This window comes from Dermacentor silvarum, chromosome 3 (genome assembly GCF_013339745.2).
Source record: "Dermacentor silvarum isolate Dsil-2018 chromosome 3, BIME_Dsil_1.4, whole genome shotgun sequence".
Lineage (NCBI taxonomy): Eukaryota > Metazoa > Arthropoda > Arachnida > Ixodida > Ixodidae > Dermacentor > Dermacentor silvarum.
Window position 1 is genome coordinate 185,438,827 of NC_051156.1, and position 24,644 is coordinate 185,463,470.

General features: G+C 47.7%; 1 protein-coding gene across 2 annotated transcripts in view; it reads right to left on the reverse strand.

Moving 5' to 3' along the window:
• LOC119446233 (multiple epidermal growth factor-like domains protein 6) overlaps positions 1–24,644 on the reverse strand; it is a 54,803-nt gene that overhangs the window by 20,629 nt on the left and 9,530 nt on the right. For both annotated transcript variants that reach the window (XM_049664017.1, XM_037710607.2), the window contains 11 exons: positions 22,105–22,230; positions 20,868–20,987; positions 19,165–19,302; positions 18,647–18,775; positions 18,383–18,522; positions 17,094–17,226; positions 12,349–12,551; positions 11,398–11,575; positions 8,367–8,492; positions 3,819–3,947; positions 1,905–2,159 (listed from right to left, as the gene is read on the reverse strand). In XM_049664017.1, coding sequence (XP_049519974.1) covers positions 1,905–2,159; positions 3,819–3,947; positions 8,367–8,492; positions 11,398–11,575; positions 12,349–12,551; positions 17,094–17,226; positions 18,383–18,522; positions 18,647–18,775; positions 19,165–19,302; positions 20,868–20,987; positions 22,105–22,230 — 1,677 coding nt within the window. The remainder of the gene's footprint in view (positions 1–1,904; positions 2,160–3,818; positions 3,948–8,366; positions 8,493–11,397; positions 11,576–12,348; positions 12,552–17,093; positions 17,227–18,382; positions 18,523–18,646; positions 18,776–19,164; positions 19,303–20,867; positions 20,988–22,104; positions 22,231–24,644) is intronic.

Genomic DNA, 24,644 nt, shown 5'->3' on the forward strand with positions numbered 1-24,644 from the left:
GCTTTATGCACTCTCAAAGCACTTACATCTCCTCTAAAGCTGTGGCCAAAGCTTCCTGTCGTCCACACAGTCACTGTCTACGATATGCGTTGAAACGGAGGTTTGCTGCGCCGCACCGGCGTCACGCGCTTGCATTGTAAACACGGAGGCAACGGAGGCAGCTGAGGCCAGTAATGGACGCGTCACCACGTGATCAAACATAGCAGCGCCCACACGAGCGCCGGGAAAAGGGTCAATAATCCCTTTGGTGAAACCTTTAGTCAGCCAGTTGGCTGCAACGTGACGTGTGCAATGACGCATGCACTAGGCACACCTTTAGTCAGCCAGAACCGTGCAGCCCCCGTGGCGTTGGGAAAGCGTGCTCGTCTCGCAACCCAGAAACCTGTGTTCGATTCCCACCCAGACCGAAATGTACGGAGTTTCCTATTCAAAGCCATTAAAGTGCTTTGTTTGCTGGAACCTCCCTGTGAAATTTGACGTCAATCCAAGCATCTTCTTTATTTGTTTCTTACTCTTAACGCTGTCCACGCGCCGTGATACGGGCGTAAGCCGGCCAGGGTACCCACCTGGCCGGATTCTTCTTATGTCCTTCGTCAGAATTACCTTCTCATGTACTTCGTCTTTTTGACTGTTTTTTGCTGTAAGCGAGTTTACAGGTTTGACCACTTGGTAACTAAGGCTGCGTTTACATGGATTCGACGCGAGTGGGTCGATTCCGAAATCGGGCTGAGTGAGCCTGACGTGACCGAGTTTGCATATATCGGTCACGTTGTCACGGCCTGGCCAACGGCGGCATGCAGTGTTCTGCCGAAACCAAAACATCAACGCGTTCGAAGAGTGCATCCGGTTCCCGCAGCCGTCAACAACAGCTCTATCTGATGACTGTTATCGTTACATTGAGGTTGCACTGCACCGTGATTGACCCTGTCTTGTCCTGATACCATTCCCGCTGCCGGCACTTAAGAACGCCGACGTCGCAGTGGTCCCGCGGAAGTCTCAGCGCTGGCTAGCCCTACCCGACGGCGTTAACATGCGCGCTGCAAACAGGCCGGTGTAGTTAGAATTTAGACTAAAACATGTTTCAGCGCTTAAAAAGAACAGCGCGGATACAAAAAAAAATAATAACGCGTCATTCCACTGCTGCCAAAGTGGATTACCAGCGAAGCAGCTTAGCACACGACGTAGAGGTGACACAGAATTTAGATCGAAGGTATGAGCAAATTTTATTTCTCTTGAGCGGTGACGGCGGTCATCCCGAACAAAGTCACACGCACACACTTTTATTTTCATCAGCGGTCTTGATCGGCGGCATACATTCGCGTGGAAGACCACCGCCACCTCGGGGAGCCATAGAAAACTAGACAGGCGCGACGGGACCGCCAAGCCGGCAAAGCGTAAGGAAACTAGGCACGCAAGCGCTTGGAACGCCGACAAAGAGAGGGCGGTGCGAGCGTACACATAGCCGACGCGGATGGCACAGTGGCAAATCTTTGAGAAACCCTTATTATCTACCTGAATGTCTACTGATCTTGAAAATGGTGCCTATTCACAACTAAGATACTAAAAATGCATATCCAAGTGATAAGACGTATAAGTTTTCGCATCGAATGAAGCGAATTTGCATCAAATTATGTAGCTGAGTTTTTACACACGCAGATTTGTTGACGGACATGAAATACTCACGGCGCCTTAGCCATAGACAGCTTCACTGTAAAAAGCGCGAATAGAGAAATAGACGACAGGAAAGGTGGAACGTTGCATTCGAATATAGCCTCTTACTGTTTACTGCCTACTACCTACAGTAAATACTGTGAGTAGTAAACAGTATTTACTACTCATTTATGTATATACAATTCAGTCAAAGTGAAAATCCCGTTACAGTTGGCCTTCAACCTCAAACTCACCGACCGGACAGTCGGCGCCAGATGCATCAGTGCACCCGCACTGCCCAGTGACGTGGTGACAGCCCCGTCCATTGGGACACCGGCATCGCAGCTTGCATTCGGGCCCGTGGAAGCCGTCGGGGCATCGGCGCTCGCAGAAGCTGCCCACCCATCCGGGCCCGCAGGTGCAGGATCCACTCATGGGGTCGCACACCGCGTTCGGCTCGCACTCGCAGCGCCGGCTGCAGTTGCGTCCGTACTGGCCCTCGGGACAGGCTTCAGCGCGGTGGAGGGAAAGCGAAACGTGTAGCCTATTAGGACGACAAATTGGGCTAGGCATGGTAACGACCCGGCGGCAGGCCTGTATCACTCAAGATGAAGCTTTGGCTCGGAGCCTCTTATATAAATACATGGGAAAGGAGAAAAAGGTTTTCTCGACAACCAGTGCACCGAATTCGATTAGGTTAGTTACATTTAAAAGCAAAAGTTTAAATTTAGTGACTGTTGGAAGTGGATATTTTTATTTAGGCCGTCGACTTTTTCAACAAAATTTGATGAAAATTGCAAACTTTGGAAAAACGAAACTATCAAATTGACAACTCTGTAATTCAGCAATGAAGAATGATTTTCAATAGATAAAAACTGCAGTTCATAATACATATGAGTACAAAGATTATATATTTACACACCTTTGAAATGCATGACTAATTTGTGAATATGAGTTTAGAAGACCCTTGCAAGAACTGTAACGAATTCACTTGAGTTGTAAATTATTATGATAAATTGGTCTGCTCTAGATGATTTAACGGATGCAGTTTGTAGAACTGAGATATATGTTTTTCCTGCAAAGTTACGGATCTGTAAACTTCGTGCTTCTATTTTTTTTCTAACTTACCAATTGTCAGCATTTTCTTTTAAACTATAGGGCCCTAAATCTAAATTACGCTTCCTACAGTCACTAGAATTTATCTCTTAAATACAACAAATCATTTTTAATATCGGTCTAGGGGTTGTCTCATAAAAGTAATTCTGCGTTTTACGCGTATTTGAATAGGCAGCATCGGAGTTGGGCCCGAGCTAAAGCTGGACACGAAAGAGATCACCCTAGGATTAGCACATCTACCGTGGTTCTCTTTTAATTCGTGTCGTTGTCGTTAGTGGTTCTGCCTGTATTAGTGGCGCTCGAACTTTAGGCCGTGACAGGCTCCCTGATCTGCTATGTGGTTGTACAAAGAACACCAGTAAAGAGTTTGTTTTTACACCTTTTTTTCCCCCATCATATTGCACTTGAAGCTCAGACGTTTTTGTTTCATAGTTTGTTTTGGTTTTAACAAGTCATGTTACTGGGCAAGTTGGTTCACGATACGGAATAAATAAAGGAGCGCAAAAAAGAAAGAAGAAGCTCTCGTGCTGTTCTTTCGTCTGTGTCTTTTTATACATTTCTATGCTCTTTTAATTCATTTTGTTTTGGTTTTCTATCATATTTATTATTTATTGGGGTTATTTTTAATGTATGCGCATTGTCGGCTCTTCAGCGGCCTATATTTTCTGCCTCGCCTAATTTTATGCACCGTAACAGCAACAATGGCAGTCTACGATAACGTTACGGTTTCTAGAATTGCCACTACACTAGGTGCCGTAAAGGAGGATGGTGGCGTATAAATCTCAATAGAGTGCAATTGAAGTTAGTTCAACCTATACATTGTTTCTTGTTTTCAATTTCAACTGTTTGTTAATGTAGTAAAATAAACGCACCGATTCAGGTCGTGGCAAATCTATCTTCAGACATGCCTAACTGCCCTGATAAGGTGATATATTGCTCCTTATCTTGAAGAGAGCCTACAGATAAAGTATCAATGCCCTGACACTGATGCTATCGGCGCAGTTTCAAAATTCGCGCGAGTTCCGTTTGAATACAGCAGCGTGCCGTCTTACGCATGGTGCAGTGAGGTCCGTGCCAACCGGACGTGCAGAGGCACTGGCCCGTGACTCGGTCGCACTCAGCGTTGTTGGCGCAGCGACACTTCTTGGAACAGTTGGCACCAAAAGTGCCTGGAACACAAGCTGCGTTGCAAGAATGCAGAAAGCAAGTTCACTCTAAGCAACACATATCAAGGAGCAAGATCCCACAGAAAACTCGTGTCCCCATGAATATGACAAGTTCGCGGAGCCTCGTTCACAATTAAAAATTTCTTATCGCTCTAAATTTAGACTCAGGATCTGATCCGGCTCATGCTCATGCATCATGCTAATGCAAATATGCAAACAGTGAGGTCTATATGCAATATGCAAGAACCGTTCAAATATGTCAAGAGGTTCACAGACTCCACAAGTCCTCACACCTTAATACTGAGGAGCAATAGGTACAGGGATATGTTTGGAATTGTTTCAACAACAAAGCAGACCACTAACTCGATCATCTGCCGCCTCTGAGACACCTGTATCCCTTTTGTCGGATCTCCGTGCTCTCTACCAAGCACTGAAACATAGCCTCCGACGGGAGACACGCGCTTTAGTTATCCCGTGTGTCTGCTTTCTTCCCCGTAACCTAACCCTCGCACAGGAGGTATCTCTCCGGAGGATTCGGGCTGGAGTGGCCCTTACACCATCATTAATCAGCCTGTACTTGAGAATCAAAAAAAAAAAAAAAAAGACGAAGACATGTGCCCTTAGTGCTCGGCTCCTTTGGACAACGTCAGATGCTCGACACCTGCTTTGGATGTCTCCTCGAACGCGGGTGATCAGACTTAACAATTTAAGAAAGGCTGGACTGAAGCCAAACCTACTTGAAAAACTACGACCGTTGGGTGACGGACAAGTTCGCAAAGACGCTGCTGCAGTTCTTTCACGATGCAGACTTGGAAACCTTTATTTAACTTTCTTTTATGCTTGATGCCTTGCGGCAAATCCTCCCGAATAACAATGCTCATGCTTGGATTCAGTCAAGCGGCATTTGATTTACGTCAGTGCGTCACAAGAACTTTGCGCAATGTCGTCACTGTTGAGAAGTGCGCGTGGCCAGCGAACTCCAGAAGAAGACCCTATTGATATGTTGGCTCAACGGAAGGTGAAGAGTTTTTATACCCGGCCGTCAAGTGAAGCCACGAAGCCCTTTCCCAGGAAATGACGGCGGTTAAGGGTGGAAATTTGGAGAAAAAGAATTTGATGCATGTTTGCCTAAGTTTGCATGCGTTTGTAAGTTAATCGTGGCAGCGGAAGCACCTTGACCTTCAGGCCGGGGGCGTCTTGAGCCTTGTTGTGTGGTATCCGCCGCAGTGGCACAGTGTCTACGGCGCTCAGCACGAGGTTGCGGGTGCGATTGCCGGATAATTCTGATGGGGGCATACGTGATGCAAAAAACGCTTGTGCACCGTGCTTTGGGCGCACTTAAAGAACCCCCCGTGGTCGAAATTAATCCGCAGGCCCCACACTATACGGCGTCCATCATAACCTACTGCGCTGTTCAGGGACGTTACACTCCATAAGTTATCTTATTCGAGTAAACATGTGGTTAAAGCTAGTGTGCTCGAGCACATTCGATTACGGACGCATCGGCTCATCTCTGGGTTCGAAGAGGAGACAGTAGTGCTGTACCGTTTGCGCACAACTAGCTTATAGACACACCGTATTTACTCGGGAGAGGCCCGCACTTTCTTTTTTTAACACGAAAGTGTTTTATGCCGGGGTCCACCAAGACTTCACTGACGTATTTCCGTCACGGAAATACGTCAGCTTACAATGTACACGAACATAATACAAAGAAAGAAACCAGAAGAAAAAGTTCCACAAACATGCAAAATTTGGAAATCGAACCCACGACCTCTCGGTCCGCGACGATAGATCGCCGAGCGTTTAACCCATTGCGCCACAAACGCATTTGCAGAGAGCTACACAGACGCGCCTTATATATCTAACACTCCTCCGTGTACCCGCGCTCTTGCTCGGGGTGGTGCCGCCGCCTACGAGCAGAAAAGAGAAGTACTGCATTATGACACTAACGCGCACCGACAGTGAACGCTTCGGTGGTCTCAGCACTACGACGCCTCGATGCCAGCATTCGAAGGGACGCTGGCATCAAGAAGCACTACCAACTAGGTGGCGTTCACCGTACTAGGTGGCGTTCACCGTACTCAGCACAGCGGAGCGTGGCCTCCGCAATTAGCTCTGAAAATGTTTCTGAAGTTGATCGCGGAGGCTGCAATTACGACGCGCTGTACGCGCTGATTTGACTCGGTGACGATTCAGTTACGTGCTTTGTCTTGCGCGTTGTATTAGTGTGTCAGTTACGTGCTTCGTCTTTCGCGTTGTGCTAGCGTGTGCAGCGTAGTGCAGCTTCCATATGCACGACGGTTGCTCATGGTCATCGACGTTGGTAGTCGTGATGGAGGAGACGTGCCACCAGGCGTCAGCGTGGGTGCATCAACGCCTAAGGGCGCTTTAGCCACAAAACACCAATAGACATTATATATCAATGTGCAATAAACATTACACTACTTCTGTGAAGACACGTTTCACTTTCGTGTTCTATACCGATTCCTATATAAGAGGGATCAACCACATTTTTTTTTTCTTCTGAATTTTGACCGGGTGCGGACTTTACACGAGGCAGGTTTATGGTTATACACTGAAGCCTCTCTATCTCCTCTCTCTCTTGTCATTCTATACCCTCTTCTCCCAGTGCAGGGTAGCAAACCGGACGTGCGCCTGGTTAACCTCCCTGCATTTCTTGTCTTGTATTTATATATATATATATCTCTCTCTCTCTGAAGCCTCGAACTGCGCTCAGAGTGCTATGCAAATAAATGCAATCAATGGCGGCCGGCTATGACCCCATTTACAGTCGCCGGCCGATTTTAACACGAAAGTGTTTTATGCCGGGGTCCACCAAGACTTCACTGACGTATTTCCGTCACGGAAATACGGCATAGAACATAATACAAAGAAAGAAACCAGAAGAAAAAGTTCCACAAACATGCAAAATTTGGAAATCGAACCCACGACCTCTCGGTCCGCGACGATAGATCGCCGAGCGTTTAACCCATTGCGCCACAAACGCATTTGCAGAGAGCTACACAGACGCGCCTTATATATCTAACACTCCTCCGTGTACCCGCGCTCTTGCTCGGGGCGGTGCCGCCGCCTACGAGCAGAAAAGAGAAGTACTGCATTATGACACTAACGCGCACCGACAGTGAACGCTTCGGTGGTCTCAGCACTACGACGCCTCGATGCCAGCATTCGAAGGGACGCTGGCATCAAGAAGCACTACCAACGCCACCTAGGTGGCGTTGGTAGTGGCGTTCACCGTACTCAGCACAGCGGAGCGTGGCCTCCGCAATTAGCTCTGAAAATGTTTCTGAAGTTGATCGCGGAGGCTGCAATTACGACGCGCTGTACGCGCTGATTTGACTCGGTGACGATTCAGTTACGTGCTTTGTCTTGCGCGTTGTATTAGTGTGTCAGTTACGTGCTTCGTCTTTCGCGTTGTGCTAGCGTGTGCAGCGTAGTGCAGCTTCCATATGCACGACGGTTGCTCATGGTCATCGACGTTGGTAGTCGTGATGGAGGAGACGTGCCACCAGGCGTCAGCGTGGGTGCATCAACGCCTAAGGGCGCTTTAGCCACAAAACACCAATATACATTATATATCAATGTGCAATAAACATTACACTACTTCTGTGAAGACACGTTTCACTTTCGTGTTCTATACCGATTCCTATATAAGAGGGATCAACCACATTTTTTTGGGACACGGGCTGCAGTGCCGTCTTGTAGCGGCTTGCGTGCATTAACCAGCAGGCGAGTATGCGATTGACGCTTAGTGGAATTTCTTTTCAAAATTTTCGCACTCCAAAGGGGGCGGGACTTACACGAGGGTAGGTCTTACAGTAGTAAATAAGTTATAGTTCGTGTATTTTGCAGTTCTTTCTTGTATCTGTATCCTGTCATTATGGGCGTTATGCCACAGGGGGGCAGGTACCGCGGTTCCCTTTGTGCAGAGCACGTAGGCGTTCAAGCATCACCAGACGATCTATCTAAATATCCTTTTAAGAGTTACAACGCACGTTAGGGCAGCGGCATGGATAAGTAATGAAACGCAAGCAAATGATAATGTATAGATTGAGACTAAAAGGACATTGGGAAAGTAACGGCGTTGAGTGGAGAACGTTTGGCATTTTAAAGTGACAAAACGTGTTACAAGGGAAGCAAAACAAAGCCGCGGGCGGCGCACAATTATCTGCGGTAATAAGAACATAAAATATGCAAGCTCAGGTAGCGTTCGCTTCTCACATAAAAACATAATTTGGATATCGATGTAAAAATTTTATCTTATTAGTGGATTTAAGTAGGCTTGATGATGGTGACGTGAATATGATGATTATAATAATGATGAGTTATAAAAGGTTTGAAATGCATTTCATTTACGTGGGAAAGCTCAGAATAACGCACGCTTCACATGGTGCAGTGTATTCAATGACTCACTGTGTTCACAGAATTCTCCTCTGTACCCTCGGGCACAGCGGCATTTCCCAGTTTTCTTGTTGCAGGTGCCTCCATTTCTGCAGTCGCATCGCAGTGGTTTTGCACAGCTTTCGCCCCGGCAGGAAACTACGTGAAACACCGAAAAAAGAAAAAAAAATGACAGGGTCTCTTATGTTATTCCTAAGACGACGTGAAGGCGGAAGCCCAAGGGCCGATGCCTTAAAGACGGACATGACGTAAACATCCCCCCTAAATTAGCTTAGTTCACTTAATTTTTCAATTTTATTGATAAGTAAATTAGTACAAAAACAGTAGTATACAGGATTCGCTTAGTTACTCAGGTATTCGAATACAAGTATTCGTTTATTCATCCTTCTTAATTCGCTTACTCATCCTCCTAAATCACTTACTCATCCTCTTAATTCGCTTTGTCATCCCCTTTAATTTGCTTAGTGTACTTCGCTTCGTCATCCCTTAATTCCAAAGATCGAGGGTTCGACTCCCACCCAAGATTGCGGGTTCAAGTGCCTTAATTAACTCTATCTTAATTATCTGTGCCTTAATTAACTTCGCCTCTATTAACACCAAAGGTCGTGGGTTCGACTCCCGCCAAAGGTCGAGGGTTCGTAGCCTATTTGTACCTTTCGTGTCGCCGACGCGCTTTCGCTCAAAGTCGACTGACTAATGAGACATATAAGGCTTTCGCCTTAATAATGCAGTGCATAATGACTAACTTTGATGATCTAGATGCGAGAATGTCGCTATGGCTGTTTCGCCCCGCTGTTCCAGATTCGGAAATTCACTTACACTTGCTCGACAATTTTGTTTCTCTCTTCAAGAGCGGACAGGCACCGATCCCCGCTGTTCAGAACAGCACATGTATACACGTACACAGTCTTTATCTCTTGCTACACGCTATGCATTAATGAAATGCGTTTTTTTCATTTTCGACACCTCAGAACTGGTGCGTCATGATGACGTCACAGATTTCGAAGTGTTGTCTCTTATTTACGCTGCGCTGTAATATATATATATATATATATATATATATATATATATATATATATATATATTGTAATGAAGAAGAACGCCTGGACTTAGGCAGCAGGATTGCCAACAGCATCGCGTGACGCAGAAGCTCGAGCTTTGAGATTGTGCTCGGTGAAACGCTCGACCGATCCGTGCATCGGCCTTTCATCAGATAACAGAAACAGCTGCGCCGGTATCGAGTAGAGCGACTGTAGCGACACCTTCGACAAACAGGTCATTAACATTGGCAGGCAAGGAACGAGCACTTGGGCATTTCGATGCTGGTGCAGTTCTTGCCTCGAGAACTGCGTTTAGTTTCCCTTGTCGCTAGATACGGGCCGCCGACGCGTCGGAGAAAGCGACCGGCGACGCGGGGATGGCGAGCGGCGATGGTCGAAACGAGGACGATCAATCGGAGTACAAGTTGGCGGTGGGTCGGATGGAGTGTAGTCAGCATTGGACTCGACCGGGTAACGAGGCGCCTGTAGATCATTGCCGATCGTTTGCACAGGGCGGCAGAACCTTGCGACGTGTCCGGGATATCTACATGAGAAGCATATAGGCCGATTGTCGTGCGTACGCCACGGGTTGGCAACAGGAGCGCCGACCCAAGAGACGGGAGGAGGAGGACGGCGCATGGGTTCCTGAAAAGGTGGTACCTGCTCGTGGCGTGGCCTGGCAGCTCCCGCAGCATAAGTGAGCAGCGGCCACAAGCGGCTATTGGGGCGCAACCGGCAGTGATTCAGCGACTTCCCCTTGAATGATGTTGCGCAGAGTAGAAGGCAATGGACTGGCAGGCACCTGGGTGAAGGGTACCAGGGACAACTGTCGTGCGACTTCTTCGCGGACAAGGGCTTTGATCTGCGTGAGCAGCGACGCCTGGTCGGAACCAATGGTCAGGTTGGAGATAGACGCATCGGTTGCAGGAGAAGGCCCCGTCAAAACTCGCTGCTTGCGTAGCTCGTCGTAGCTCTGACAGAGGGTAATAACGTCGGCAACACTGTTCGGGCTCTTGGCCAGGAGCATTTGGAAAGCATCATCATCAATGCTTTTCATGATGTGCTTAATTCGCTCCGCTTCCGGCATGGTGGCTTTGACGCGTTTGCACAAATCGACAACGTCTTCGATGTAACTGGTGAATGTTTCACCAGTTACCTGCGCGCGTGTGCGCAAGCGCTGCTCAGCTCGAAGTTTGCGGACGGCGGGACGGTCAAATACTTCTGTAAAGGCTGTTTTGAACGTAGACCACGTCCGGAAATCCGCCTCATGGTTCCTGAACCAGAGATTGGCCACACCCGCGAGATAGAAAGCGGTGCTGGTTAGCTTGGTCGAGTCGTCCCATTTGTTATGAGTGCGTACCCGCTCGTAGGACGCAAGCCAATCTTAGGATCCCGCTGGCGCATCTTAAGCCAATCGCAAGCCAATCTTAAGATGGTAGGATCCCGCTGGCGGATAGCCCCAGCGCAGAGAACGGGCGGTGACGGGATCGTCTGTGGTTCGGCGTCTGGCATGGTGGAAGCTAGCGTCCGAGTGCGGAGTTCCAGGATGGTAGAGTTGAGAGATACCCAGCACCTCCCCCAATTATAAAGGAGGTTTATTTGACGAAAGGCCGATGACGGGTCGAGAGTTTCACCGAGCACAATCTCTAAGCTCGAGCTTCTGCGTCACGCGATGTGCTGTTGGCAATCCTGCTACCTAAGTCCAGGCGTTCTTCTTCATTACAATATATATATGGCAGTGTCTATCCTCCCGGCAGCCGGGAGAATTTCTGAGACGAATTTCCCCCGGCATGCACTCACCTCCTATTGGCTCTCGGAAGATTAGGTTAGGTTAGTTTAGCTTAGGTTAGGGAACACCTGCAGGCTCTCGGGCACACATGCAGGCAATTTTTCCCGATAGCTTGTCACGTGAATTCCGAGCACCCACAGAAATTTGTTTCACAGATTCTCCCGGCTGCCAGGAGAATAGACTCTATCTATATATATATAGCATAGCCACTTGCCTTGGCTGCAGTCTCCGGATTGCTCGCAGTCGGCAGCAGCCGGGTTGCACCCCCCAGTGATGGGATCGCAGCTGGAGCAGTTGCATTTGTGGGCACAGAGGGCGCCCCACGTTCCCTTCGGGCAGCGGTGCTTACACTTGCCGCCCGTGAAGCCCTCTCGGCACACGCACTCCCCACTCTGCACGCAAAGGTGGACGCGCGAGAAGTTATTAGCGAAACACGGGAACAAATCGTTTCGTGTTCGTTTATCTAAGTATTCTAGAGGCCCGAGAGCACATTGCGTAAAAAGTGGGTGGGCGGGGTTGGAAGCATTTCGCGCTAATTGTGGCTTACATACAACACGTGAACAAAAGAAATAAAAAAAAACGAAATAAAACGAGAGACTTGAATTATGTAAATGGTGCACACAGCAGTTTTAAGGAAGGCGAACTCGACGTCCAAATGTTTTACATAAGTAAAACACTAGTAGAGAGAGAAAACGTTTTATAACTCTGAATCAGGATTAAAAACACACAATAAGGAAATAACGAAAGTAAAACAGTAATTTGAATCTCGTAAATGTAAACACAGCATTGTTACAAGGAAGATAGACGAGACAGTCAAAACGTATAAATAAGTAAGCATTATTCGCTACTAGGCCTGCCCCCTGTCGAGGCTCCGTCGGAAATTCTTTTTGAGCGCTGGAAGTCGCAAAGCACCATTCATGGAATGCTACAGCAATAATGAAAAGGAAGGTCTAGTAATAAAGAATACAGGAGCAAATTAAAGAAATGTGAGGAGATGGTGCAAACAGGAGAGCTACTCTCTTACCAGAAGAGGCTATCTGTTATTGCCTCGACCTGCGCCAACGAAAAGCATTTCTCCTCTGCCTGCGTCTGTTAACCTTTTAAAAACATAAACGCATTTAAGGTGGCAGCGCTCGCCCTCCCGAAAAACCAATATGGCTCGTACCACGGGGTCGCACCGAAGGGTGTTTGCGCGGTCGCACTTGCACATCCTGGAACAGCTTGGTCCATGCGTGAAGGGCGCGCACGGGAGGTTGCAGAATCGGCCGTGGCTGGCGGGAGGACACTCGCAATAGCCGAAACGTCGGTGACAGCGGCCGCTCGGGCAATCGTCGGGACACAGGCGATCACACCTGTCACCGAAACGTCCTGCGTATGCGGAATGAAAGTGTAAGAAAGAGAGATAGAGATAAAAAAAACTCGGCTCTAATGCAATGGTAAACTCGGCGGTAATGCAGCTCCACTCAATGTGAAAGCTGGGGAAGTGCAGAGAAGTGATTCGCTGGTGTTTCCCTTATGTTTATCTTGTTTTATCCTGTGTTTATCTTGTGTAATGTCAGGCCTTTAAATTATGGGGTTTTACGTGCCAAAACCACGATCTGATTATGAGGCACACCGTAGTGGGGGACTGCGGAATAATTTGGACCACCTGGGGTTCTTTAACGTGCACCTAAATCTAAGTACACGGGCGTTTTCGCATTTCGCGCCCATCCACATGCGGCCGCCGTGGCCGGGATTCGATCCCGCGACCTCGTTCTTAGCAGCCCAACGCCATATATCCACTAAGCAACCATGGCGGGTAGATGTCGGGCCTTCACATGTTGGGATTAGCTTGCCTGCGCTGGCGAACAACTTCGTGCCGAGCAGTTCCATCCCGAGCCCATACCATGAACCTACACGTACATCCTATAACACTATCGCCTTTTACGAAGAACACTACCACCGCCTCACAATCCTCTGACGCGAGAGGAAGCCGTAATATGGCGAAAACTCCAAACAAACACACATCCACATTTCAGTCTTTACCACGCCATACACCCTGCGCTGTATTCCTATAAATGTCCACACTGCGATAAATGCAAAACGCTTTACCTCATAGTATGGGCTTGCGCAAACACACAGCTCACACACATAACAAACTCCACCACACGGCAATAGGAGGCAGCGCTTTCCAGCTCCGACTCGACGGAACAGCTCATCCTGGTCAACCGAGCGAGAAGGGCCGCTAAGGCCGCTGGACTCCTGGACTGAGGGGACCACCCACTGTAGAGCGGAGGAGCTACCCACGCTGGCGTGCTCTTTTGCATGAAGTTTATTAGGAGCGAAGCTCCTTATAGCGGTACCCGTTCCGTCCCCGTCGTCGTAGTAGTAGTGTGTAACCAGTCTGAGAATAATGAGAAAAAAAATTCCGAAGTTGTGTCCGTAGCGCGGAATCGAACCAGGGACCCCTCGCTTCCGAGCGCGCGGCGTTAGCCCACTACGCCACGAAGCGCACATAGACACACGCACCACGATGGCAATAAATACCCAACATTAACGAAAGGCCGCGTTTCTAGCGCGTTTCTAACGCGTTTGTGCTAGCGCGTTACGGCCCGTGTAAGAAGCTGGTGTAAGACGCTGTGGCCTCTCCGCCTTACCTTCAACGCGTTTCGAACGCGCTGCCCAAGGTGGTGGCAAGTCAAGTTCAAGTCGAGGAGCGTTTATGAATACGGGGGGTATACTCTCTCAGCAGTCATGTGATGGCGTCGGCAAACGCGGTGCACGTTCCGGCATGTGTAAATGGCTGCGTAAGACGCTGTGGCCACTCCCCCTTACTAGAGAGTACTGCACGTTTCTATCGCGTTTGTCCTAGCGTCCCCTTAAGCGGGAGATCCTATGATTCTCTCCGGAGCTTCGCCCACTCATCATCATTCACCCCGTGGATATGCTGTGATTTTCTCTCTCTCTCTCTCTCTCTCTCTCTCAGCGTCGTGGGCGCGCACCGCTTGATCAGCTCTGCGTAGGCGCTGTCTTTCACGGGCAAGCGCCCGCTGTCACTCCAAACGTGCTTGCCGCTTGGCGTCCATGGCGGGAAAGAGCATCCCAGAGCGCGGGAACGGCTTTTCTAGGCGCCCTCCTCCTCTCATGCCAGATGTCGCGCGCTGATTGGACGCTGGAGCGGCGGCCCGGCTAGCGGAATACTTCCATGATGATCATGATGATGATGATTTAATGTCCTCCTCTTTGAAACGGGGCGGTGACAAATGGTCACCTAGCCTGCGTGATTTAATCAAGTATGCTCTACATGTTTCTTTTTCTAGCATTTTTGTATACATTTCATTAATCTTTTTTTCCCTCAATATCTACCTTGTACCTCTACCTATGACTAAGTGATCAAATGAGGTCGTATCAATCTCTTCCCAGCTTTTTTTTTCTTTTTTTTTTTTTGCACCAGTACTCTAAACGTCTCTTGCTTATCTCGACTGCTGACCGGTTGGTGCTTCCGTCCACTTTAAACACAAGCACTTCTGGAAGATGTACGTTACCTATTGTTCTCACTGGGTGAATTCCTTCACATTCCATTAGGATGTGTTGAGTGGTCTCCGGATTTTTGCTGGAGCATACCCATGCATCATCTAGTTCCCAATATGTGCTGCAGTATGTTTTGGTCCTTAGGCAACCGGCTCGAGCCTCAAATAGCAAGGCGCTGCCCTTTGTGTTATTGTATAGATTTTCCCTTCTATTTTCTTTCTTCTCATTCTTGTAAATATCCATTGTGCTTTTTGTTTCCATTCTTTGCATCCAATTCACGGTCTCTTTTTCTCTCACTTTCTTCCTGGTGACGTCTGGTTGTCTATTTACAGTTTGAATTACCCTGTACTTGGCTGCCAACTTTCTTGACCTCTTGCTCCATTCTGTGTCCATGTTTTTCAGATACAGATATTTGTGCACTCTGGCCACCCATTTATTTCCATCCATGTTCTGAGTCTTTCTTCAAAACTATTTTTGCTCTTTGCTTCTCGGACTTCAAAAGAGGCCTAACCCATGTCATCCTGCACTGCCTCACTTGTGGTTTTACCGTGGGCTCCCAAAACCACCCGGCCTACTGATCTTTAGTTAACTTCCAACCCCGACAAGATATCCGATTTTAAGCATAGAATGACATTTGCGATAGTTAGCGCTGGCACCGTTACTCCTTTCCAGATTGCACGCACCACCTCCACTTGAGGGCTGGTGTCACCCTCTCTTGCGCTGCGCCGGTATCAGCCGAGCGTGTTAGAAGCGATTTTAACGAATTTCTGTTAAATAATTCGATTAAGTCATGAGTATTCCTGTATTGTATATTACTCTAAATCTAGTTAAAGTTTACCCGGTTTCGCGCTGGTATTGGCATGTTTTGGCCCTTTTTTGCGCTTTTCTGAGCGTGACGACATGACACATTAGACGCCGACAGCCCGGGCTCCTAAAGTGCTCCACACTTAAAAAGAAGGCAGGGATGTTAACCAGTCGAGTCCTGTTGGCTACCCTACGCTGGGGGAAGGGATAAGGGGAATACAAAGAAGAGAGAGAGGGGTAAGGAGAAAACAGTAAAGACAAATGGCATGACATTTATGTGCACGCGCGTCCTGATGTAGAGGAAGCGCGTGATGTTACCGTTGAGCGTTACGTCATAGGGAGAGACCTGTGTACCTCCGATGCCACAATGAGTTTTAGGCCAAGGTGTGACAAGTTGTGATTTAGTGCAGCGTCAAGTTGTAAGTGAAGGTCTTAAGGTTATAGGATATGTATATCACCGCACATCGTTTTTGTTTGTTTGCTTTTATATGCGCTGAAAAATTGGAGGACGCCTAAGCTTCGCCTTTAAGAGTGGAACGCGATAGCGTTATCGGGCTGCATTCGCATCACATTCTTCTTTATGAGTAGGCTTCACTGCAACACAGAACGTGGGAGAGCCAGCTTACAAAGACCAAGCTTACACAGATCTCCTTAAAGTCAGCTTCACTTTTAAACAGAAATGCATTGCTGGGAAGACATTTTTCCAGAGGCAATATAAGTCGTCTTATATCAAAATGTGAAGGCCCTAGGACGTTTTTTTTTTATTATTATTTTATTAATTGTGTGCTATTGCCGCGACGCGCGCGCATGCCAAAAACGCATTAGGCAGGCGAAGTCCCCATTTGACCTGCCGAGGATGCGAGCGCCACCTGGATATGATTTTCACAAGTAAACGACCCGAGCGCACCGCTGTTGGTATGGTAGAAATGCTGGAAAAGGGGTTTGTGTTTGAGTTTCCTCGTAACAGAATTATGTTTTCTCGTACATTCAAGTTACAATCCGACGCCATAAAGTTGTGGTTAAGTCGTACTTTACCATTTTTCTGACGGATTTCACTCTGAGAAATTCAATTTTTGTTCACTAACACCCTGCACCACGCGGAGGGCCTGCGCGGTCGGGGTGGTTCGGGATGATTTTCTCCTTCACGAACACCTTGCGCCACGCGAAGGGCCTGCGCGGTGGGGTTGGTTCGGGATGACTTTTTTACTCCACGGACGCCGGCACAAACGCCGGATTTTCTGCGACACGGGGCCCTTAACGCGATCGCGTTGATAAGAGTGCACCCAGCGTTCTGGAAATTCGGTCCCATTGGTTTGCGATCGCTTAAGTACGCCTTACCTTCTTTCGCGATGAATCCGTACCAACTAGCTCAACTGTCTCTAGTCCTAAAAATCAAGTTTTACTCGTGACACTGAGCTTGTAAGCCATATTGCGCAGCATTACTGCTACGAGATTTCTCTGACCGCTTACGCCGACACGGGGAAGTGAGGCTCAAGGTCGTTCGGTAGCATGTATACGGACACTTCGCCGACGTGAAAAAGACAAACACGAGCGAAAGAGAGAAAGCGAGGAATTAAGATATCAGGTCATGCTTACCGAAAGGGCACACGTCGTTACAACGATGCTTCCCGTTCGCGTCCGGTCTGCAGGTGCAGCGACCTGTCTTGTGATTGCACACGGCGGAGACGTTGCAGAGGCACTTCTCTTTGCAGTCAGCACCGAACGTACCCTGCAATACCGGACGGCCCAGACTGCGATGCACGACCAAGCAAGTGAAGTCATGCGATCATATAAACTTAAACTGAGCTAATCCGCGTGCCAGGCCATGAAGAACATTGTGGGTTTTCTGAACAACAAAGAACTGTAAATGTAACTGTAATAAGCGTTTCCGGTTGTACCTTTTTCTCTTAATCATCGCCATCATCATCTTATTCTTCACTTTCGCCCTCTCCTTTCGTCCCTCTCCCTTTATCCCAACGCTGAGTAGCGGGTTAGAACACAATAGTTCTAGGCTGGCCTCTCAGATTTTCTCTTATAATAGACACCTCGCTATACGTAAACGGAGTTAAATGTTGCTGCAAAATGCGTGACACCATTTTGGTTGGGATATTTGTGCACCAGCACGGTAGACGTCAACATTACACGCCCATAATCTCGATCTAGTAACTTTGTCAATGGCCTGCTTTCGCCAGCCAAATCTGAGCGAATGCAAATGCGGAGTGACGAACCACATGCCTAGAATACATTTCACGCGCTCTCTCTTGAAAAAAAAAAAGTATACGAGGCTCTAAAAAAAAGAATAAAAAAAAACATGCTAAAGCAAGTTCTCATTTTATTCGCAATTACTAGAGCATAAAGACTGATCCATGTTTATTACGCGATACGTTATGCAGTTTTTTGCAAAGAACAAAAAGTTACGAACGAAGTACGCCTATTTTCCCCAAGTAATTGTGTTTTTTGTATGCAAGTATACGCATGTTCAATTATACGGTTATTGACTTTTTGTAGGTATTTTTACTACTACTAAGTGGTTCATTTGGAAAGGAAAGGTTGGCGCTATCTTTTCGCAACCCTTCTCCTGCGCTTTCCTCCTCACGCTGTCTTCGCTATCGCCGTCCTTTATCTGCCACTGCACTACGCGTTCGCTTTCATCCTTCTCTGTGTTCGTTCGCGAAGTTGCGAGGGACAACGCCGGCGCCGACGCCCGCTGCAGGAAAAGCAACTCGCGCGCTTGCTGCGGTTCTTCATAAAAGGCATCAAATGTATAGTTCGGAGCTAGCGTGCATGACAATGCACATAACAATGTAGAATGATCAGTAGTGCGTTTATAGCGTCAACGGCTCTTACTACAACGGCGCCATATACCAAGCCTCATGGCACTCTACCTGGGGACACTTCGCGTCGCAAAATTCTCCGACGTATCCTGGCTGGCAGCGACATATTTTGGCGGCGGAATCACACGTGCCGTGTTTGCAGGCTCGACATGGATGGTCGCATTTCTCGCCGAATAGTCCTTCCGAACATTCTGAAACGAGAACGCGGGACGAATAAATAAATTAATATTAAAAATGCAATCGAATAATCGTTTAGTAATCATGCGGCTTTCACCTAAACGTGAGGAGTCACGTTAGATGTTCCCGAAGACTTACGAGTGAGTTTGCACGTTCTGCCGTCTTCGGCTAGCTGCAGGCCAGATGGACACGTGCATCGGAAGGAGCCGTCCAAGTTTTGGCAGCGATGCTCACAACGGTCCGGCTGTTCTAGACATTCGTCGATGTCTACGAGAGAGCGTTCAAATAAAATATTGTTAGAAAAAAACAAGGGGTGATTGAATAAGAGATATCGTGTAAGAGATATCGCAATTTCCGACATGTGTCATAATAAGTAAAACGTTAATTATTGGATCTCTTTAATAAGCTACCTGTAATCTGTATACATTGAGATTCATCGTGCAGGTGATGTCCGCCTCTTCAGATCCACCTGAGCAGACCAAGTGACGTTATATGTGCACTTGATGCGATTGAAAAAAAAAAAAAGAATGTTTGAACTAAGAAAAACACGCGGTGTAAGCGTATGCGCAAGTGTGCGCAAGCGATAAGTTATAGACTAAATAAGAGAAGATAGAGATATAACGATATCAGAAGATAAAAAAAGCGTCAAGAGCTACCTTCGCAAGACTTCTTGTCAGAAAGAAGTCTGTAGCCGTCGCGGCAGGAACACTCGGGCCCGGACCGAGTGACGCGGCAGTTGTGCTCACAGCCGGCGTTGTCAATGCCACACTCGTGTATTTCCTGCACATCGATGCCTGTAACAAGAGAACCGTATTTTATATAAACTTCTTGAAGTTTTGCAATAGGTGTTCTCATATGCGGGAGCATCTCGTTTACTGCCTCCAGAGCAACAAGCAAAACTCAAAATATTAACATTTGTGTGCGCCAGCGTAGCTCATTTTGATATTTAAAGGCAACGTTCGATTGCAACTGAACTAGAACGAAAGTGCTCGTAATTTGTTTACAACGAACAAAAGAAACATATTTTTGCGTAATGAGAAAACTAGTAATAAATGAAAATGCGACACTCACTCCGTTCAGCAATTTCAACTACTTGGATCCAAACTAGACTTAAAAGTCCAAATCAATCACCACCACCACCACCATCACCACCAGTCGTATAAGTCAAAACGCATTGATCTGGATCGGCTGACCTATGTTCCTTCATTTCCTCTTGTCTTTCCTCATGTTTTCATTTCCTCTATTCCCTCCTCCTGAAAAAGTAGGCAGGCGTTGTGCCCCTCTCTGTGGCAGTTGTCAGCTTGCTCCCTCCCTATTTCCTTCGTGTCCTTGTGTTATATGTACACAAACCAAATAATAATAATAATAATAATAATAATAATAATAATAATAATAATAATAATAATAATAATAATAATAATAATAATAATAATAATAATAATAACAATAATAATAATAATAATAATAATAATAATAATATGTTCCATCCCAGTTGCCATTTTGTGCACCCCTGTGTACAACCTGCTCGGCGAAATAAGAAATATGCCTGCACACATCAGAGAAGCTAGGAACATTATCGCTCTCAAGGTCGCTCGTGCTTTCACGCAACTTTAGAGGGACACTAAAAAGCAACACTAAATCGGTTGTTAGACATGATAAATTATTCTTCTAAACCGACATGTTTATCTAATTCGCCCAACATGTGTTGATTACTAGAGGAAAGAAAATGAAGGCCGAAGTTTCCTCTGTAATTGATCGAATGAATTTAGACCACTTGGTCTAAATGATAACACACATATACCTCAAGAGTTCTTGCTCCCCACCCGCCCAGGAATCATGCGGCCGCCGCCGGTGGAATCGAACCCCCGACCTCATGCTAAGCAGCACAATTACACCATTGCCAGCCGCTAAGCTATAGCGGCGGGTCCCGTCACCATGCGTAGCGGCGTATTCCGAGCGCGCGGAACTTGATCGCATGAACCATAGGAAATAGACCAATAAAAATATGTTCTTTATGCGCTTGCTTGCAACCCAGAGAGTGCAATGTTCTGATCCCATATTGTAAACAGTGGTGGTAACAAACATACAGATAATACGTCAGTACAGACACAGACACTCTATTTCATTGCAGCCACTCGAGCTTGGCAGGTAGCAAGAGTCTATTTCCATAGGTAAAGGCCAGCAGGTAGCACAGTCTACGCTCGACATGCTGTGGTGACAGCGCGAGCTTTCAACCCGATAATGCAACGAGCGCCTGCTGCCAGCTGGCACTGCAGCTTGCGCTGTCGTGAGTAAGAAGAAAGTAACAAGGGCATTTGGGGGGCTGTAGTGTATAGAGGTGTGTTTGCGTCATCCTTACGGAAACAGGAAGCCCCGTCACCGGCGAGTTGGTAGCCCGGATGGCAGGAGCAGCGGTACGAGCCGAACGTGTTGACGCAGTCGTGGGTGCAGCGGTTCTCGGCCAGGCACTCGTCTACGTCTGCGAGTCGAGCACGGCGACGTCACGATACGTGAAACGAAAACTGTATTCTCGCACGCAGTATGGTTCGAGTGCAGGATGTTTGTTCTCAAACAGCGACAAACTAGTGAGGTCAAATTTGAAGTTATCCGTTTGCAATATAGAGAGCTTTTCGGGGACGATCTTTTTACCTGTGGCTGCCCAACCACCTCTACTTAAGCTAATTCTTAACAAGTCGTCGATACTGAGTTTAACACGTCTTCTATTGGGGCTAGACGTAAACCAGGGCGTAATGAATGCGGCGAGTCACAAACGAAAAATATAATTAGTTGATCCGCTACCTTGTTCAGGCCGCATAGCCCAGGGTACGCAGTCATGGAAGCACACAAACAACTTTGGCGTATGACTGTACGACAGCGCTGCAGTCCGTTATGCGAGGAATGACAGCTTTAAAAGGGTCTGAACTTGACCTTGTTGGTATGGCATCATTACGGGGAATCAGCGCGAAAAAACGAGACAAGGAAAACAGACAGGACAGGCGCTGCCCGGTCCTGTCCGTCTTTCTTCTCTTGTTCTTTTTTCGCGCTGTTTCCCCGCAATGAGTAATGACAACCTTGCCCTTGAAAATAACTCGAAGAAACCGAGTTGTTTTCATACGTGTAACACACCATTTGGGCATCTGGCATAGTTTACATTGTGATTTAAGTTGCTGTTTACTAGGAATCCATTGCAGAAACCCTCTAAATTACTTGGGAGTACTTTCGATCGTAAAACTTGAGTGGATCCCCAATCTCCCCCCCCCCTGTTTACCTCGACAACTTTATTTATTTTTTTTTTACCTATTCGATCACCACTGAAGTGTTTGTTGTTATGTTGATAGCATCTTCCTGCACTGTGGAAATTAAGCTTTACCAATATCTGCGTAGTATCTTTTCCTCAAACTGAGTTATTGTACCCGCGGTTTGAGTGTTTCTAAAACATAGGTGCTGATATTGTGTTTGGTCACTATTGACATTTCGATTCTTCCGTATACCAAAGAACAGATGAGCTTTAAACACATCCACCCCACATCTCTCCTCCTTTTATTATGTTTATTTTACAGCAAGATAAGAGAGCTAACAGCAGGTGTGACACTCACCGGACTCGCACCGAGGACCCTGGTAGCCGGGCGGACAGATGCAGTGCGGCTCGCCGAACTGCCGGCTGTGCCGGCGACTACGGCCGCCGTTGAGGCATTGCGCGGCGTCCGCGTAAGCCAGCGATCCTAGATGGACGAAGCAGCACACCAGGAAGATGAAGGATCCGAAGCCCCCGAAACGAACACGGGCCCCCATCACAAAGCGAGCTTCGAGATTAGGCTTTCTAACACTTATTCTTCATCGCGTCCCCCCCTTCAATTCATCATCACGGCGCGTAGTAACTTCCCTGACGTCAGAAGAAGACGTCCTCTCCCGCCGGCTGAGAGACGCACATGGCTGCCTCCGTGTTAGCGTGGGCAACCCTGAGAGAGGAGGAGAGTGTCTGCGCAACCGTTGCTTCAGTGAGACTTGGGGGAGAGAAAGAAAGGGCTGCAAGAAGCTTCTGCTGTATGCGCACGAGAAACGGATAGATTCAGAAGCTTGAAAAAAAAAAAAGAAAGTGAAGAGAAAGAGAGAGAAAGAGAGAGAAAGACTGCCCAGCCGAGGCCGTTGCCGTAATTCGGCGGCTGCTGCCTGGGGCGGCGCCAAAACACCGCGCGCGCTTTAGCAAAAATAGGATCCACCGCCCAGGCAGGCATTTGCTTCGAGAATTCCCGGACGGGGCGTGCGTGTGCGTGTGTCCGTCCGGACTCTTCGGCGGATCGGCGAGCTTTGGCGGCGCACCGAGTTGCTGCTTCTCTACGCGAATCAAGCGCAGGAACTTCTTACGTAGAGTGTGAAGGGCACAAGAGAATACGGAATGTAAAGGCGGCTGTTCTGCGACACGGACCGGGCAATAATGAGCACTGTTACACAAACATATTACAGGCGGTAGGATGTAAAGGGTGTAGAAATTACACCATTCAGCGTGAATAATCTTGTAGGGATTTATCTCTCTGTGCTTGTCACTGTCATGTCTCAAACGCCATGGGAGCCCGAGGCGCACGTGAAGAGAGAAAGAGAGAGAGGAAAGGCTGGAAGATTAACCAGAGGCGAGTTTACGGGTTGCTACCCTGCACTGGGGTAGGGAATATACAGGTTGGAAAGAGGGAAAATCGAAGGCGCACGTGGAATATCCTACAAAGGGGAAGACGTGCGTCACGCCATACGTGATTCGCGTACAAGGCGCGCAGAGCTAAAGGGTCCTAGAACACCGTTTTCTCTAAAACTGAACACATGCCGGAATGAGTGTGAAACATTTCAAAGTTTCGATAAATTTATTCGCGCATAATTTCTTCAACGTTACCTAATAATAAAGGAAATACACAGAGCGCAATGTTTACTTTCCTCATTCCTCCTTAACACAACGTCTCCTCTCAGCTGAGGCGGCGTGTACAGCAATGCCCAGCCTATTGCTCCTTTCTCTGTGCTTCTTTCTTACGGGATGCACTCACGGTAAACCCTTCGAGATAGGCGTTATAGACAAGGGTGCCGGAGATCAACAAAGGAGCGTTGACAATTAACGGGCGGCGCACGGCAGGTTTGCTATAGAAGGTTGGAGAGGGGTGCATGCGCGCGCAGTCTGAACGGTCATGAGCGATAGCCTATAATGGCTGGCGTCTATAGGCTGTCGCGGTGGCTGCGACGTCATTTGCCGCGGTAGAAGAGAGGGATCCTCGATAGCAGCAGGAGATGTGAGATATCTTTTATGCATTACTGTGGGTTCATTGCTGCATGCAGCGGAGTATTATTTGGCTCGCATGTTCTTAACGGCATCGTCTACAGATCGCGAAACTTCCTTCACCATGATCAAAAAGTGTTACAGCGCCAGCTGCCGCAGGAGAATTGCCAGCACCAATATACAAGGCAAGCACCAGTATACAAGGCACATACAAAGAGCGCTATAATGTAAAGCTGTCCCAATCTGTTTCTATTCCATTTCCATCATTGGTCCCCTGAAACTGGTCAAACATTTTCCGCCCGCATCCACTTCCTCTGTCTGTCCCGTCACGTCATGAAAACCATGAAAATTATCCATCTCAGAACGACGTGTAGAGACTGAGTATGCACGAAGCTGAACAAAAAGAAAAAGTTATTTCTGATTATACGCCTTTGTTGCCATTAGCCCACCGCTATTGGTGAAAATTGTATGGACCACGCCCACTTCGCCTGTCTCTCACGCAACGTCACAAGACCGCGAAAACGCACCACGTCAGAGTGACGTGTACGCGCTAAAGATGCGTCAATATGTCGAACAAAACTTTTTCTTTTTCGTTTTTTTTTTTTTTTAATAGCCCGAGAGTGCCCCGTTCCGAACGATATCGAAGACGGCTGCCCGCCGATCGCCCGGGAGAATGGATTTCTTTCCGTACAACAAACATTTGGGTGGCAGTATGCCGTTTTCAAGCTCTTTCGGCACGTGCACGACATAGCTCTGTCAACTCTTCTCTGAGGATCTTTCTTGGCGGCATTTTTAACGCACCATTGCACGGCGCCGCGATCATGACGAGTCACCGCAAGCTAAGCAAGGAGAAGCGGGCCAATCGGAGACGCCGGCCCC